The sequence below is a fragment of the Monodelphis domestica genome, chromosome 2, assembly GCF_027887165.1.
Source record: "Monodelphis domestica isolate mMonDom1 chromosome 2, mMonDom1.pri, whole genome shotgun sequence".
Classification (NCBI taxonomy): domain Eukaryota; kingdom Metazoa; phylum Chordata; class Mammalia; order Didelphimorphia; family Didelphidae; genus Monodelphis; species Monodelphis domestica.
This window is the reverse complement of record NC_077228.1, coordinates 207,637,619-207,653,940: the sequence shown is the minus strand read 5'-3', so window position 1 is coordinate 207,653,940 and position 16,322 is coordinate 207,637,619. Positions and strand designations below refer to the sequence as shown.

The 16,322-nt window shown below is 35.9% G+C and overlaps 1 protein-coding gene across 18 annotated transcripts in view; it reads right to left on the bottom strand.

The window, feature by feature from the left end:
• Positions 1 to 16,322, bottom strand: part of EFCAB3 (EF-hand calcium binding domain 3) — a 722,802-nt gene that overhangs the window by 191,533 nt on the left and 514,947 nt on the right. For 17 of the 18 annotated variants that reach the window (XR_008916397.1, XR_008916396.1, XR_008916398.1 and 14 more), the window contains 5 exons: positions 14,255 to 14,308; positions 11,775 to 11,876; positions 5,967 to 6,020; positions 5,154 to 5,258; positions 2,502 to 2,555 (listed from right to left, as the gene is read on the bottom strand). The exons of the other annotated variant lie outside the window; for it this stretch is intronic. Coding sequence is in view for 14 of the 17 variants with exons in the window: in XM_056817026.1 (XP_056673004.1) it covers positions 2,502 to 2,555; positions 5,154 to 5,258; positions 5,967 to 6,020; positions 11,775 to 11,876; positions 14,255 to 14,308 (369 nt within the window). In the remaining 3 variants the exon portion in view is untranslated. The remainder of the gene's footprint in view (positions 1 to 2,501; positions 2,556 to 5,153; positions 5,259 to 5,966; positions 6,021 to 11,774; positions 11,877 to 14,254; positions 14,309 to 16,322) is intronic. 18 annotated transcript variants of the gene reach the window in all.

Below are 16,322 nucleotides of genomic sequence, written 5' to 3'. Positions count from 1 at the left end.
GAGAGAGAGAGAGAGAGAGAGAGAGAGAGAGAGAGAGAGAGAGAGAGAAAGGGGAGAGAAGGGAATAGGGCTTAAATACCCCCTCTGTTTAGGCTGGGCCAAATGGCCCAAGCCCTTAGATAGCTGAGGCAAAGAAAAGAGATCAGTCCCTATCACTTCACGTGACCAAAATGGAGAAACAGTCTCAGCGGCCTCCACCTCCAGCCTCCTTCAGAGCAAAACTTCTCAGAGCACAACCTCTCAGAGCAAAACCTCTCGACCCCTTCAGTCCTTAGACCCCACTATCTTTAAGGAAACCATCTAAGTTCCCTCCCCTCAGTTCTCACATCTACCAATCACTGTCCATGTCTTCCCTGTGCCCATTGTGGCTCTAGCTTAACCCAGGACTGCCCAGAGGTCTGCCCCTTTGCACATGTCTGTTGAAGGTCATATTCTCAAATAATTAAATTTTGATCTATGCTGCAGCCCTTCCTAAATCCTGTTAGGACTGAGTAGGGTGGAGATTGTAAGTTCCAAGTCCTGGTTCTGTCATTCCAAGTATCTCTATTGTATCAATTCTAAAATCAATCATGACTCAAAGAACTTCCTGTTCTATGCTTAAGCATAGGTCAAAGCCCTTTCCATTGTTTAGCAAAAGGTTTCTGTCCTAAAGTAGTCTTAGGTAGGGAGGAGAAGGATCCTCCCATGCCTAGGGTTTCACATTCCAATAGAGTTTCTTACTATCAGTAGGAAATTTTTTCCAAGTATGAAACTTTCCAATGGTGAAATTTCCATCATTCACAAGTCTAAGAAATTTCAGGGTTTACAATCTGCACATATTTATATATGGATATGTTGTCTTTTCAACAAAACTTATTGTCAGTTGGGAGTATTTAATTTTTTTGTGTGTGTTAGTATCTCCAATGTCTGGAAGAGAAGTGGTGGGAACTTCCTAAATATTTGCCAATTGATTATGTCACTGTATATTGATCCAGAAATATTTGTAATATATACTGTTAGAGAACTTCCTGAGAGGGTCATAACTTGACCCACAATGACACAGCAAGTAAGCATCAGAGGGAGAACTTGAATCCTAGTCCTCTTGACGCTAAGGTTCTATTTCTTTTCTTTTCTTTTTTTTTTCACAGTTCAACACTCATTTTATTCACAATAATTTCACTGTATGGTACATAAATGCCTATTCTGTATGGAAGAAAATAGGTTTCAAGGAAACAATAGTCAGAAACAACATCACAGCGATCACAGGGAAAACATTTCTGGCAAAAGATTTCATTGCTTTCCAAAATGGTTGTCTGCAACCAGCCATGATGTGGAGAGATTATCCAGGATAACAAAGATAGGAAATTTACAACACTTACATCATATCTCAAAAACAAGTATTTTTTCTTTTCACTAAGTAAAGTAGACAGTTGTCTATGCTATGTTCTCTTTCTGAGGAGAAATATCTGGACTTGGGGCAGCCATATTTTTAATATCTAATTCATTTCCTATGAGTTGTAAGGGAAAATATGCATTGAGGACAAAAACACTCAACTCTAACCTACTAGAACCATAATCCTGACAAGAAACAAGGAAACAAAACATTAAATGTGTGGGTTATGGGTGGTCAGCTTTTTTCAAGGCAAGACTAGTTCCCAAAAAAGCAAAAGCAAATGGAAGGTAGAAGGCAATAAACCTTCCTAGATATACAAACCAAATAATACCCTTAGTTTGGTAATTTCTTTAGTTAGGATTACTTATGAAAATCACCTTATATAAAGTTAATCAAATGCAATTTCTATCAAGAGGCCAGTATGTGTAGTATTAGTAGTATGAGAATAGGATTTTAGAAGCTGTCTAATATATCCATTTCATATTAAGGTGAAATCACTAGCAACTCAAACATTAACAACTTAGCTATAGCTGTCTGACAGAAAAATGCAATAGGAAATTTGGGTTCTAATCCCTGTTCAGCCACCAGCTAGCTTTTACCTTGGATGAGTCACTTTCTTTACCTCTCTGGACCTGAATATTCCCATGTGTAAAATGATGGTTGTAGATCATTTTTTTGCACAACCTCTCCAAAATTTAATGTTTTTGAGTATAAGTAGTTACACAAAGATAAGGGAAAACATGCTTGTGAAATTTCTGAGGAACTGAATGAAAGTCACAATTTTGGAGAAGCTCACCCCAAAGATGTGGCTATTCTGAAGGCCAAAGTCTCTCAGGTTAAAACATAATAATGCCTTTATGGGACATCATGGAGTTTCCAATCTAAGTTGAAAGGGCGTCACAGAAACATTCTGAAATTATACTTTCTTTTGGTCCTTTGAGTTATTAAATAACCCCAGATAATAGGATAAGAATACATTGTCTTTTTACAGATTTTTTAGCCCTATAATGCAGACAATCAATCAATGACATGGTCTAAGGCTCTATTTCTATCCACTCTGCCATGCTTCCTCTCATGGATTCATGTGAAAAATATTGAGATGGTACCTGACTTTTCACTTCTTACTCACCTTGAATAGTTTTTGCATTATCGATAACTTCTTTGAGGTTGACCTTTCCATCATCTATAAGAGAAGCCACATGTTAGAAGGAGATCTGGTTAAAAAGAACTGCACAAAAACCAAACCAAACCAAACCAAACCAAACCAAACCAAAATAAAAAAACAACCCCCTTTAATTATATTGTGAGATTAGCCAGAGAAACTGAACAGTTTACTGTAAATTCAGGTAATCATTTTGGCATGTTATCTCATTTTCTCTACAGATTAATTAATAAGAAAAAGCTGAGGAGTGAAGAAAACTCAATCTGTAAACTGAGGATAATAATAGTAATGATAGTCAGCATTTACCTAAGAATTTAAGTTTTGCCAAATACTTTAAAAATATTAGCTCATTTTATCTTCACAACAACTCTGGAAGTCAGGTGTTATTATTGTTACAGGTAAGGAAAATAAAGTTGAGAGATGTTACATGGCTTGGCTTGGGTTACAAATTTAGTACATGTCTAAGTTTTTAATTCTGATGTTCCTGACTCTATGTTCAGTCCTATATCTATACTATACCACAGTCATTCAGAGAGTTTCCTTTCTCCTTGCTATTGACAATCAGAAAGACTGGTTATCAGACATTTTATTGTAGCACTGGAAAAGAATTGACCTCTTCATATCAATTAGTCTCAACTTTCTTTTCTGTAAAATAAAGGTCCCAGACTAGGTGATCTCCATATCCCTTCTTAGCAAGAACAACATGATATGACACTGTGGTCTAGGAAACTCCCATTTTTTTTTTAATAATGCAAAAACAAGAAGAGCTAATTTTTTCTTTCAATGTTCTGACTTTATTCTTGAATGTGGCTAATATTTTAATGTATCTTTGCATATTGACCTTGTCTAGTTAGCTGTGGAAGCTATATTTTCTCTGAGGAAACATATATAATTTTATTATAAAAATGCTAAGCTTAAATAGCACTTAAATGATTTTGGTGAAAATAGTATGGCTTCTTTTGGAGACCAATTCCTTAAATGGGCTAATTTTGCTAAAAGTTCAGAAATAGAGACATTTAACTAAAAATAAGCTTTTGCTATTTAAAGCAAACATGTGATCAGTGACATTTATTCAAGCCTTTAAAATGTATCAAGCACTTTATGTAAATATTTCATTAAAATTGCACAAGAACCCTGAGTTCAGTGTTATGAATGTGGACTCCTTCAGTATCATCCTCAATTCTGCCCTTTCTCCTATTCCTTGCATCTAACCAATTGCCAAGACTTCTCCATTCTCTTTCTCCCTCTGGTTGCTTGGTTGTCTCCATCCACATTCAAATTGTGTATTTCCCAGTGTCAATCTAATTTAGATAAAGGATCCACATTTGTTATTTTGTCCAATAGCAACTATCAAAGGTTGCCTAAGGAATGAGAAAGGGTTTAAAAATGTGGTGATGGAGGACATTCACAATGCCATGGTCATGAAATTTGAAATACTCTTATGCTTTGACCACTGATCAGAAGGGCTTAGCTGAGGATCCCATTTTCTTTTTCTGAGATCATGAATCTAAGCTGAGTGGAAGAATTAAAAAAATTTTTCACTTGCATGCTCATTTTTAAATCACTTGCAATATCTACATCTTCCATTACCATGGTCAGATAGATATTTAAAGGCCATGATAGCAAATCATCAGTGGTGTAATGTAAAAGACCAATTAGGCAATGAGCATATGGAATCATCATGAGAAGGTTGGCCACTAGATGGTGATATTAATGATAATTTTTGGGAGCGATGGCTAAAGGAAGATGAAAAAAATAGACTTGAATTGGTATGGCTTATAGACTGCTTGGTATATTTGGACCAAAGAAAACATAGATCTTTTAAAATAATAATAATAATAACCAGAATTCATAGTACTTTAAGGCTTCTAACACTGTACATTTAAAATATGTAAATATATTACATAAGTATATGTATATATTTTTTTCTTCAATTTATTCTTACCACAACTTTATTTTTTTTTAACCCTTATATTCTCTCTATGAATCAATACTGTGCATTGGTTCCCAGGCAGAAGAATAGTAAGGGCTAGACAATAGGAGTTAAGTGACTTGCCCAGGGTCACACAGGAAGGAAGTAATTGAGGCTAGATTTGAACCTAGGACCTCCCATCTCTAGGCCTGGCTTTCTATCCACTGAGCAACCCAGCATCTCCCTTACCACAATTTTATATAGCAGACGCTATTACCATCTCTCATTGTATAGTTGAGAAAACAAGGGTTAAGTGGGGACAGTGAGTTGCCTGGGAGCATACCAGTTAATGTCTAAAGCAAAATTTGAGCTCAGGTCTTCTTGACTCCAAATTCATTATTCGAAAATTTCAGTTGCATGGTGAGAATTCCCTGATACCCTCACAATGGACTCTACTTCTTAAAGATGGCCACTAGGCTCCTCAGGAGGGAGTAAAGAATCTTCCATTCCTGTGTTTGGAGTGAGTGACATTCCGGGAAACTTGTGACTTGAAGATTCAGTCAGAGATAATATTTCTTCATACATTATGATGGGCTTTCTCAATAGATATTACTATCTTTTCATGTGAATTCAGTATCATTATAGATATTCTCAGACAGGAAATCAAAGTTTTCTCAAAAGCATTCAAAGCCATAAGAAATGCTCACCATCAATTGGCAGCTGACTCAATAGCTCCTCAATTTCTTTATCTGTAAGTCTGATGTCCAGATTTCCAAGAACCTGGTCCAGTTTGTTGACATCAACATTCCCTCCTTCAGGAAGAAGAAAATTGAAGAATGTAATTATGCCAGAATTCATTCAACCCTAAGTATATATACATATATATTATTAACTGTACTAAATAGTGAGAATTCAGAGCCAAGTCAAGCCAGAAAGCACTAATAAAGTCATTCCTATGTGCCAGGCACTGTGCTAAGTGCTGGGAATAAAGAGACAATCAGAAGCACTCTGCCTGCCATCAAGCAGCTCACAATCTAATGAGGGAGACAAATAAGAAAACTATGAAATTATGCAAAAGAATTAAATGTTGCATAAAGACTACAAATAGATTCATCAATCCCAATTGATTGAGGGTGAGATAATACAAATAACAATTCACATTTGTAAAGTACTTTTCAAATATTCCTGAAATGCTTTTTCAAAGGCACAGAAACAATCTCTAAGGGCACACATGGGGAGTCACTGGGAAAGCTAGGAAGGTGATCAGTTCAAAGTTCAGTAAGGACTGAACTGGTAAAGCCTAACGAATGCTTTATGGCAAAGCAGACATGGAATCTCCAGACTTCTGGCTAAGTGGTTTGAAGTTCTCTGCAGTCACAGAATCTGGTGAATTGCCTTCTATGGGCTGGTTGCATGTAAAGAATTACAGGTCATGAGGCAGAAGCTCTGAATCAATAAATTGGAAGGATGATAGAAATCACAGTATAATCATTAAGAAGAAATAAAAGCTTCTCACTCACCACTGAGGTTCTGCAGAGCATTCATTACATTCTTCTTATTCACCTTTTCATTGGCTGTAAAACAAGGCACAATTCAGGTCACAGAGGAAGTAAGAGAGAATAGAATAATGGCCCAAAGTTCATCATTCTATAAAGCTAGTCCATGTAGAGTGACCTGTTCTTTCCTTGTTCCCACCAAATGAGAATAGCTTTGCTTCTGATAGGTATTATTTCAAAAGCTCTTCACTGGAGAACCATTTTAGAGGAGATAATAGAGAGCACTGTTGTGGAAATGGGTTGTGTTTTTAGTTGGTGAAATGATGACTCCTAAATTTAAATTAATTACATTTATTCATTTATTTAATATATAGTTTGTTTTAGAAAGTATATGATGAATTAAACAACCTAATTCCAATATTGTGTTTCTCTGGGACACTTTCTGAATACTTATTCTCTTTTGCATATTTAGTTTAATTTAATTTTTTTAAACCCTTACTTTCCATCTTAGATTCAATAGTGTATATTGGTTCTAAGGCAGAAGAGTGGAAAGAGCTAGGCAATGGGGATTAAGTGACTTGCCCAGGGTCACTGAGCTAAGAAGTGGCTGAGGCCAGATTTAAACTCAGGGTTTCTGGGTCTCTGGCTCTCAATCCACTGAGTCACCCACCTGCTTCCTTGCATATTTTATCACATGTTTCATTGATGCTGTTTTTCATTCTTTTATTCTTTTTTACCGTCTTCCACCATATAACTGCCATTCCTTTTACCATCAGAAGGAACCAAAGCTTATAACAAAGTAAAATACTGTCAAGAAAATCAGAACCACACACGTGGTATGAGTAAAGATATGTATCTTGTTCTTCACTTCTACCCTGAAACTTCCCTTAGGCTATAAGCTCCTCTCAATACAGAAAAAAATCAATATTATTTTAATGTAATTATTTCTATATGTCCATGTATTATTAATATTTATTTAGTAAACTTCAACTTCATTAATGCACAGAATACCTTATAAAATCTGGGTTTTCTGGGTTTCTCAAATAGATTAATTCAGTTTACATTATTCCTTATGGAAAAATTCATTTGGTATTCAACCATTTTTGGTATTCAGTCTGATTTCTGGGACAATTTAATGATGAGTACCAAGGTACCACAACATTTTTTGCCTCTCTTGATAGCTGGATTTCAGGATTTCCAAATATTGTATAACTCTGTAGCCATTTTAAGTGGAAAACCAGTTTTTTCCCTCTTCCTGCTTGGGGTTTTGTTGGTAACATGCAAAGTTTGAAAATTTGTGTGACTTTAAAAAATATTTTTCTACTATGGTGAAGTTTTTTCCATTAATTTTTTTGTTCAACCTTGAGCATCTTCTAAGTAACTTGTCATGTCAGTTGTAAATAGTGATAGTTTTGTTTCCCTTCATTTTTCCATTTATTTTTAATTGCAAAAAAATGGAACTACATTGCGGTAATTAGAACTACAAATCATAGTGGTGATAATGGAGATTTCTTGAGATACCTTGATGTTACTGTGAAAGGTCATCTATTTCTCCTCCTAGTATAGTCCTATTCATTGACAAATAGAACATTTCCTTTTAAATGGAAATGCTTCCCTAGAAAGTGTCTCAATTTAGAGAGATGCTGAGACAAGTTCAAAGATATCTCTTTGGCAGTTCCCTGTCTTGCTGTAGATGGTGGAGTGCTAACCTTTCAGGCTGAAATTTGGGTTTCAATGATACCTTATTTGATTACAAGCTTTGTGATCTCAGACATAACACTTAACCCCACTGGGTCTCAGTTTCCTAATCTATAAAATGAGGAGGTTAGAGATGATGACCTCTAAGATCTCTTGTTGCTCTAAATATTATTAGCAACTCATCCATGCCACCATAACTTGTGTGAATTTTGTCCTTGTCTTCCCAGAAGTTTGCCAAAGTGGTAACCACTCAACTTGTTGGGAGGTGTTTTTTTTTTTTCCATTCTCTTGACATTGTAATCAGTGGAAAACTCTACTTAATGCATTTGTCAACTCTTCAACCTTCCCACGTGGCCCCCATATTTTACTGTTTTTCTTTACAATTCCTCATTGGTTATATTTTGTACCTTGGAAACTTTCAACATGAACCTTTGTTCCCCTTGGTGTGATGCTCAATTTGAACTGTTTGCAGATCAATGTATTTCATGTCTCACTAGAAGCATAACACTGTCAAAATGCTGGTTTAAAAACATTTCTTTCTATGGGAAATTTGGTATAACTAAAAGAGATTTACATTTCTCAAAGGCAAATTAGCATAGCTCCTCTTCAACTGTGGAAATAACTCCTTTATTCTTTGTCTAGATATACAAACTCAGGGACAAGTTCTATAGTTTATGACATAAAGGTATGTCATGATGTGAATAATGGATATTCCTCATCTACTTCTTCTTCCCTTTGTGTGTTGTTTAGACAAACTCTCGACTGGTTACAAAGCTCTTTCCAAGAGGCTCGGCAATATTTCAGGCTTTGATGCAATCATGAAGATGTTATCCCAAAAGATCCTTATCTGGAAAATTTAACTATCTACCTAGAATCCCTCTTTAGCTTGGATTCTTCAGCAGATCTTCATCATTGTGCTGAATTCTGTTGTGATGATGCATATCCTTATTTTTTTGCTCATCTGGTATTTGTGATGAGAGACTCCTTGAACAAGGGTATTTCTCTTATCATACCTTTCAAAGAATCTTGAATGATGCGAATATATAGATAGGAGATAACTTATTGAAAAAGAGACTTCAAGATGTTCCTTTGCTCTATTGAATCAAATACTTGAATCAAATAATAAGCTAATGCTAGGCATCTTTTGTTTTTTCTATTTTTCAGTCAACTACAAAATGATCATATGTAGTTCATTGTTGAATATCTTCTTGCAATCACCTGCTTCTTTCCCACTAATACTCTCAGCAACAGTATTCTTGAATTGTGTATAGATGACTCATGTCAATATTTTGTATTGGTGGAAGAGTAGGCATATGAGTCAGTGAATGTTTTTGTCTTCTCAATTGCCTTTTGTTTAGCATTAATAAGGCCCAAGATTTTCCCCTTCATATCTTCCTCTCTCACATGTTTCCTACAGAGGTACCTATATAGCCCCAAATCTCAAACTATCTTAATGCTATTAAAGCTTATAATTACATGAAGACTTTGGGACACTGTATATGTATCAGCATTGTCACAATTTTGTCTTTTCGAGGCCAAAGATGTATATGACCATATATTCCTGGTTTGTGGTGTTTGAATAAAAATGTTATTTTTCCAATTAATTTAATGATATGTTAGAGTTCATTCCTGAAATCAATACATTTTCCATTTAGTTTTATTCATTGCTCTATTTTTTATCCTTCAATGATCTTGGTACTCTTCTTACTAGAATTTCTTACAGAGTTTGTAATTTAAAAAAACTAAATCTTCACCATTTGTCTTATTATCACTTTATATCAGTTCTAAGACATAAGACAAGTAAGAAGAGCTCTGCTACTTAGTTTAAATAGCCTGTCCAGGGCCCCAAAACTAAGTGTTTGAGGCCAGATTGGACCCAAGGCCATCTGACTACATGCCTGGCACTCTATTGATACTGTGCTATTGAGCTGTCTTTTTACAAAACTTTATTTAAACTAGTTTAACTTTCCACAGCTTTTCTGTGCTTTCTCAGACAATATTGTGTGTTTCTGTGACAAAATAAAACAATTTTGCCCATTATCATGTTAAATTTTACAAAAAAAGTTCACTATCTGAAACTAGTGTTTTCATCCTAAACTAGTGTTGGCACACTTCTTCACTTGCTATATCAGCCAAATATGTACTGACAAAAGGTATTTACTGGATTCTTTTGGTATTCCTAATGTGGAAACAGATTTAGAATAGTTAAACTTCTGTCTATGATTGCCATTCATTTCATTTTGGATACCTATTTTTCATTTTCATTGTTAGTTACTTGTTCAAATAATGCAAGCATGAAAACTTTGAACTGTATTCTATGTCCTTCTCACCATGATAATCTCAATTTTTATATTACTTTGCATTTTCTTAATATTTCAAAAATCATATCCAGATTATACCAAAATGATTACACATTCTTGTTATATTTTGATCTCTTTTTTAATACAGCAGTGGTATTACTGTTTATAGCTAGTCCAGTGATTACTCTTCTTTCAATAATTAGTCTTTTATAATATTTTAGATATAATCTCTTTCCTTTTTTTGGCAATGGTCTTTGTTGCTTGACAACGTCTACCAATTCATTTTTTGAAGAAGGTGTTCCCGATGTAAAACAATGACATTTCTGTGCAGTCTACAAATCTCTGGTCTCTCTCTTTCCCTTATTCTCAATCCTTGTCCTAAGTTTTACACTAAGGAATGACTAGTTATTCCATGAAATCATATTTGTGGTTGCCACGCGATATATGATAAGACTAAATCCTCTTTAAGCCCTTTAACTATACTATCTATTGTTTGATTTAGTTGCAAAGTGCTTTTGAAATTTTAAGTCATTTTAAAATTAATGACAATCCTGGCAGACAGGTACTATCATTATGTCCATTTTATAGATGAACAATCTGAGTTTGGGAAATGTTAAGTGTCTTGTCTAGGGTCACACAGCTAGTAAATGTCTGATGCCTGATTTGAACTTGGATCTTCCTGATTCCTCACACAGAACTTGATTGCAAGAAGCATCTAGTGATCTCCAGGCCTTTTAGTGCTTTGAATTGCATTTATTTAACAAATACCCATTTCTAAAATGTTTGCTATGTTCAAGGCTGTGGGGCTAAGAAGATTTTTGAGGCATCACCCATGAAGAGTAACAATAAATCTGAGATCTGGACATTAATCCTTTATTCATTCCCAATCTGATTCTCCTTTCAGTTTATAACACCCTTCCTCTTAAGAGAAGCCTGAGGAGTCTTTTTAACATTAGCATGGGCAAAGTTAATACAGACAATGGAATATTGTGAATTTGTATATTTTAAGGAGAAAGTTTACTAATTATTTCTTTGTTAGCAAGAGCAGGGGAGTTCAGGCTTGCCTTTCCAGAATCTAATATAGAAGAGAAACTTGAATAAATTTCAAGGGCCGGTAAGACTTAAACTTTATAAGGAGTGTGGAGTTTGACCCCTTGGGAAATACTCCTATATGCTTCTGCCCTGAGACAGAAAACTGGAGCAATTTTGACTCCATTTTCCTCTCAGATGCCTCCAGCTTTTTTGGTCCAGAATCTCCAGCCCCTTGGCTAGCCTCTTTGCTTGGACTGAAATAAGATCATTTTCCATTTGAGGCAATATTGAGTTAGTTATATATCACTGCTTAAGTCTACTGTCTTCTACCTTCTCCCCCTCACTTCCTTTATTGGTATTCAATTCTATTCATTTGTTTTCATTTTATTTGCTCTGCTTTCTCTTTAAAAATTCTTGGGCTTCTGAGTTGTTAAAAGTGATATTAGCTTTCACTGGTTGCTTTGAAGTTGAAGAACACCAGTCTAGGGAGTAGTCAGAAGATTCTTTCTTTCTTTTTTAACCCATACCTTTTGTCTTAAAATCAATAGTGTATATTGGTTCCAAGACAGAAGAGGGGTTAGGGCTAAGTATTTGGGTTTAAGTGATTTGCCCAGGGTAATACAGCTAGGAAGTGTCTGAGGTCAAATTTGAACCCAGGACCTCCCATATCTACATCTGGCTCTCAATCCCCTGAGCTACCCAATTGCTCTCTGGAAGCATCTTTTTTTATACAGTGTCAGACATTTCCACAAAAGGAAGCCCAAGTTCCCCTGCTGGCTACCATGGAATCTGCCACACTCACCACCAACTGGAAGGCGTTTTAGGAGATCTTCCTTTTCATCTTCTGTGAGTTTGATCCCCATGTACTTCAGAAAGTCATCCAGGTTTTTAACACCAATGTTTTCTATTTATAAGAGATAAGAATGGTGAATAGTGCAAATGTGAAGAGTACAAAAGATACTACCTAATCCTTTGTCCCATCATATCTAAATTCAATAAGGAGAGAAGAGTGGGCTATTGGAATGAGCTTAACCATGCAGGGGAAATGACTTGTTTCAGGGGACTATGCTAGGCTAAAGAGATTTACACTGAGCAATGTGAAATAGGAATTATAGAATTATTTGGTGAACTGTGGCAAGAACATTAACTACTTGGTCTATATTATTCTGTCCAACAAGTAAGGTTTGATTTTCTTTGCCTTCATCTGAATGGTTTTAATTCACAGGAATGCAATCTGACACTTCATCCCTACTTTGGAGACCTAGAACTTTTATATTTCTCCAGCAGGAAAAGTGAAACATGAACCTTGTGGTTATGTTCTTGGGAATTCAGAACTTGGTACAAAGAGCCTGGAGAGCGTTTGGGAAGCCTGAAAGGAGATTTAAATAGAGATGATTGATCATTTAACAGATTCATCCACAATAGGTAATGCCGACTTTTTTATCCTGGAGTCCTGACATTCTCTCTTCCTCCATATTCAATCAATTGCCTAATCTTGCTATTTATCCCTTGATAACAACTCTCATATCTATTCCCTTTCCTTTCTACTCACACAGCTATATCCTTACCTGAAGTTATGTGAATCTTAAAATTTACTCAGACTGTACATTAGAAGATTTGGTTAAGCTATTCCCCATTTTTAACAATGGAGGTACTTGGTCAGTAATGTATTGAGAACTTTTAAAATTACTCCACCCTACTCAGACAGTGCCTTAGTGGAAGATAAAGTTGCAAACTCCTGAATGAACAATGAAAAGTCCCCAACTCATACTTATAATGAAGCCAAAACCTTAAGCTAGGTGGTCTATTTTTAGATCTAATACAAAAAAGGTGCTAACTACCTATAAAGGTTAAATTAATCACTAAAAGGTCAAGCTACTTACAAAAGGCAAGCTTAGCAAAAAGAGGTGTGAAGTACTCAGAAGATATAATCTACCCAGAGAAAGTGAGAACTAAATAGTGGTGAGAACTAAGAATGGGCAGTCCTAGGAAAAAGCGTCTACTGTAATTGGTAGATGTGAAAATTTAGGGGAGGTGACATAGAAAAATATCTTTAAAAGGAGAATTCAGTTTAGTTAGGTATTAGTTCAGTTTGGAAGCTGAATTGGAGGAGTTGGGAATTCAGGAGTTCAGTGGAAGAACCCAGCTTGAAGACTCCTGGTGAGTGATAAAGACTGACTTGCTCTCCCTTAGGCTCAGGCCTAGGCCATTTGGCCTAGGCCCTTTCTACTATTCTCTCTCTCTCTCTCTCTCTGTTTATCTCTGTTTCTCTCTGTCTCTCTCTGTCTCTCTCTCTCCCTTAATTTCTTCATTTGTATTAATTAAAATCTCCATAAAACCCAGCTGACTTGGGTATTTTCATATTTGGGAATTTTCCCATGGCAACCACTTAATTTTAGATTTTAAATCAAGACACTAAAAATTATCTTTACAGTTTGGCTGAAACCTTTACAGTTTTGGCAATTCACAGACTTGGCAAAACCATATTTTCATGGTTACAGTCATCCTCCCTCTCTCCTTTGAAAAGATGTTATAATTGCCTATATATGTATTTCCTCAAGAGCATCTTCCCCTTCCAATCTCCTGTAACAGCTGCCTGATTATTTTTAAGCACAGATCTATTGATCATATCCCTCAATAAACTCCCATTTTTCCATTTCTCCTGAATCAAGTACAAAAACTCCTTTCTCCTTACTTTCCCTGCCTATTTCTGTTCCTGACACATGACCTTCAATTTCTTGTTTCTATATCATCTTTCTGGCTGTCCCCCCTGCTCTCCTTATTTCCACCTTAGAGTTTCTCTCTCCCTTCAGGATATCCACAATCTCTGCTTCCCATGATGAGGCTTTCCTGATTCTGGCAGTTGTAGGCCTCCTCATTCCCAAATTATGTCACATATAATCTTTCTCTAGATATGCACATGTTGCTTTCCAGCAGAAGGCATTGTGAGCTGGAAGTATTATTGTATTGTTTTTGTGTTTGTATCTCCTGCATCTACAACAAATTTGGTTGACACTTACTAAATGTTTTTGAAACTGATTATCTCTGTGGATGTAGATCAAGAAATTATTAGTAATATATACTGTTAAGAGAGCTTCCTGATAGGGTAAGTAACTTGTTCCACAATCACAGCCAGCAGTTTCAGAGGCAGAACTTGGATCCAGGTTGTCTTGACTATAAGGGTTTATTATATATCTGTTCACTACGCCATACTTTCTCTCATAGTGTTATGGGAAAAATATTGTGCTGTTACCTGACTTCTCATCCCTGCATCTCACTCACCTTGAATAGTTTTTGCCTTATCTATAACTTCATTGAGGTCGATCTTCCCATTAGCTGTAAGAGAAGGCATAGGTTAGATGGAGTTTAGAGGAAGAAAAATAGCTTTTCTTTACATTCTGAAATCATGAGATAGACCAGCAGAAGTTAAGTTTTTATGAACTCAGTTTTTATCCTTTTTTTCTATAGATTAAATGATAAGAGGCAGCTAAGGAAAGAAGGAAGCTCTCAATTTCTAAACTGAGGCTAATAATATAACAATAGTAGTTGGTATTTACGTGGGGCTTTAAGATTTGTTATGTGCTTCGCAAACATTAACTCATTTTATCCCCACAACAACCCTGCAAATCAGGTACTATCATGGTCACTGCTTTATACATAAAGAACCCGAGGCTGATAGAGGTTACATGGCTCTGCTTGGGTTACAAAGCTAGTAGATGTCAAAGTTATTGAACTCTGTTATTCCTGATTCTGAGGCCAGTCCTATATCTAGAGTTCCACGGTCTTTCAGAGAGCTTCTTTTTTCTTTGTTATTGAAGTTTAGAATTTGTCAATAGGCATTTTTATTTGGCAGATCTGATTCAGGACATCCTAGGAGGAAGCTGCAAAAAATTGGATCTTTCATATCTTGACCTGAACTTCTCTACTATAAAATAAATGGACTGAATAAGATATCTTTTTCCCTTTCCAAATGGGAAACAATATGGTCCTGTGTGTAGCAAACTCCAATTTCTTTTAATAAAACAAGTACAGGAGGAGATTTAATAAAATAAGTACAGGAGGAGAGGTGTCTTTCAACATTCTGTCTTCATTGTTGAATGAAGCTAATATTTTAATGTATCTTTGCAAATTGATTTTGTCTATTTCACTGTGTAAGCAAGCTTTATTGACTCTGAGGAAACAAATCCATAATTCTATCATAAAAATGTTGATTTTCAATAGCATTTCAATTTCTCAGGTGGAAACAGTATGGCCTCTTTAGGAGACCAGTTCCTTGTTGTAGGCTAACTTTGTTAAAAGCCTCTTAATTGAAGCATTTAACTAAAGAAGGAGCTTATGTTATTCAACACAAACATTTGACCAATGACATTCATTCATCTCTTTAAAATGTACCAAGTACATAACAGGAATATCTCATTTAATCCTTATTAGAATCCTGTAAGGTTCAGTGCTACAGGTATCATCACTAGATGCACAATCCCCGAGTATCATCCTCAGTCCCCTTCTTTCTCCTGTTCCCCATGTCCAGTTGTGGGAGAATGAGTTTTGTTGTGAGATAGTGACTACTGGTTCTTGCCCAAAGAATTACAGCTCAGACTCCTTCATCTTGAAGGATGAAAGTGTTATTCAAGGATGTTACTGATAGTATAGTCGGGGCTATGGAAAAAGTCCAAGGAGGAATATCCAATTGCTAGATTTATTATTGTGGGTCTGGGGTATTACCCTACTTCCATCCTGGAACTCTCCGTTCTCCCTTAGCCCAGAGGCATTCGAGTAGAAGGGCCAGGGAAGGGACACAAAGATCCCTAATGCTACTGTGTGATATTCCCTAACATGTACTACTTGTTGGACTTTCAAGATTGTTTGGGTGCTTGGGTGTTGTTCTCAGCCTTGTAAGCTCTCATCAAAGGGGATAAAGTCATAAAATCGTTTGAGGTAGCTTGAGTGCTTCCCCCATCCTTCAGGCTTGGAATGTCAGGCAAACCCTTATCAACTAGGAGGAAGGGCATAAGGTAGACAATGTCTTCTAACTAATAAAAACATAAGATCTCAAAGCACCATTTAAAAAAGGATTTCAGAGCACTATAACTCACAACCATGTCATAATCAATTGATAAGACTTGTTGATTCTCTTTCGACTGTATATGCTTGTATCTCTTTCTACCCACACTAACATGGTGAATTTGCAGCTGTCAATTTAATTTAGATATAGGACACACATTTGTTATTTTGGCCACTAGAAACTCTCTAAGGCAGCCTAAGAAATGAGAGAAGGTCTAAAAAATGTGATGATGAGGGGCCATTCACACTGACAAGGTCATGAATTCTTTGAATATTGAAGAATCCATCC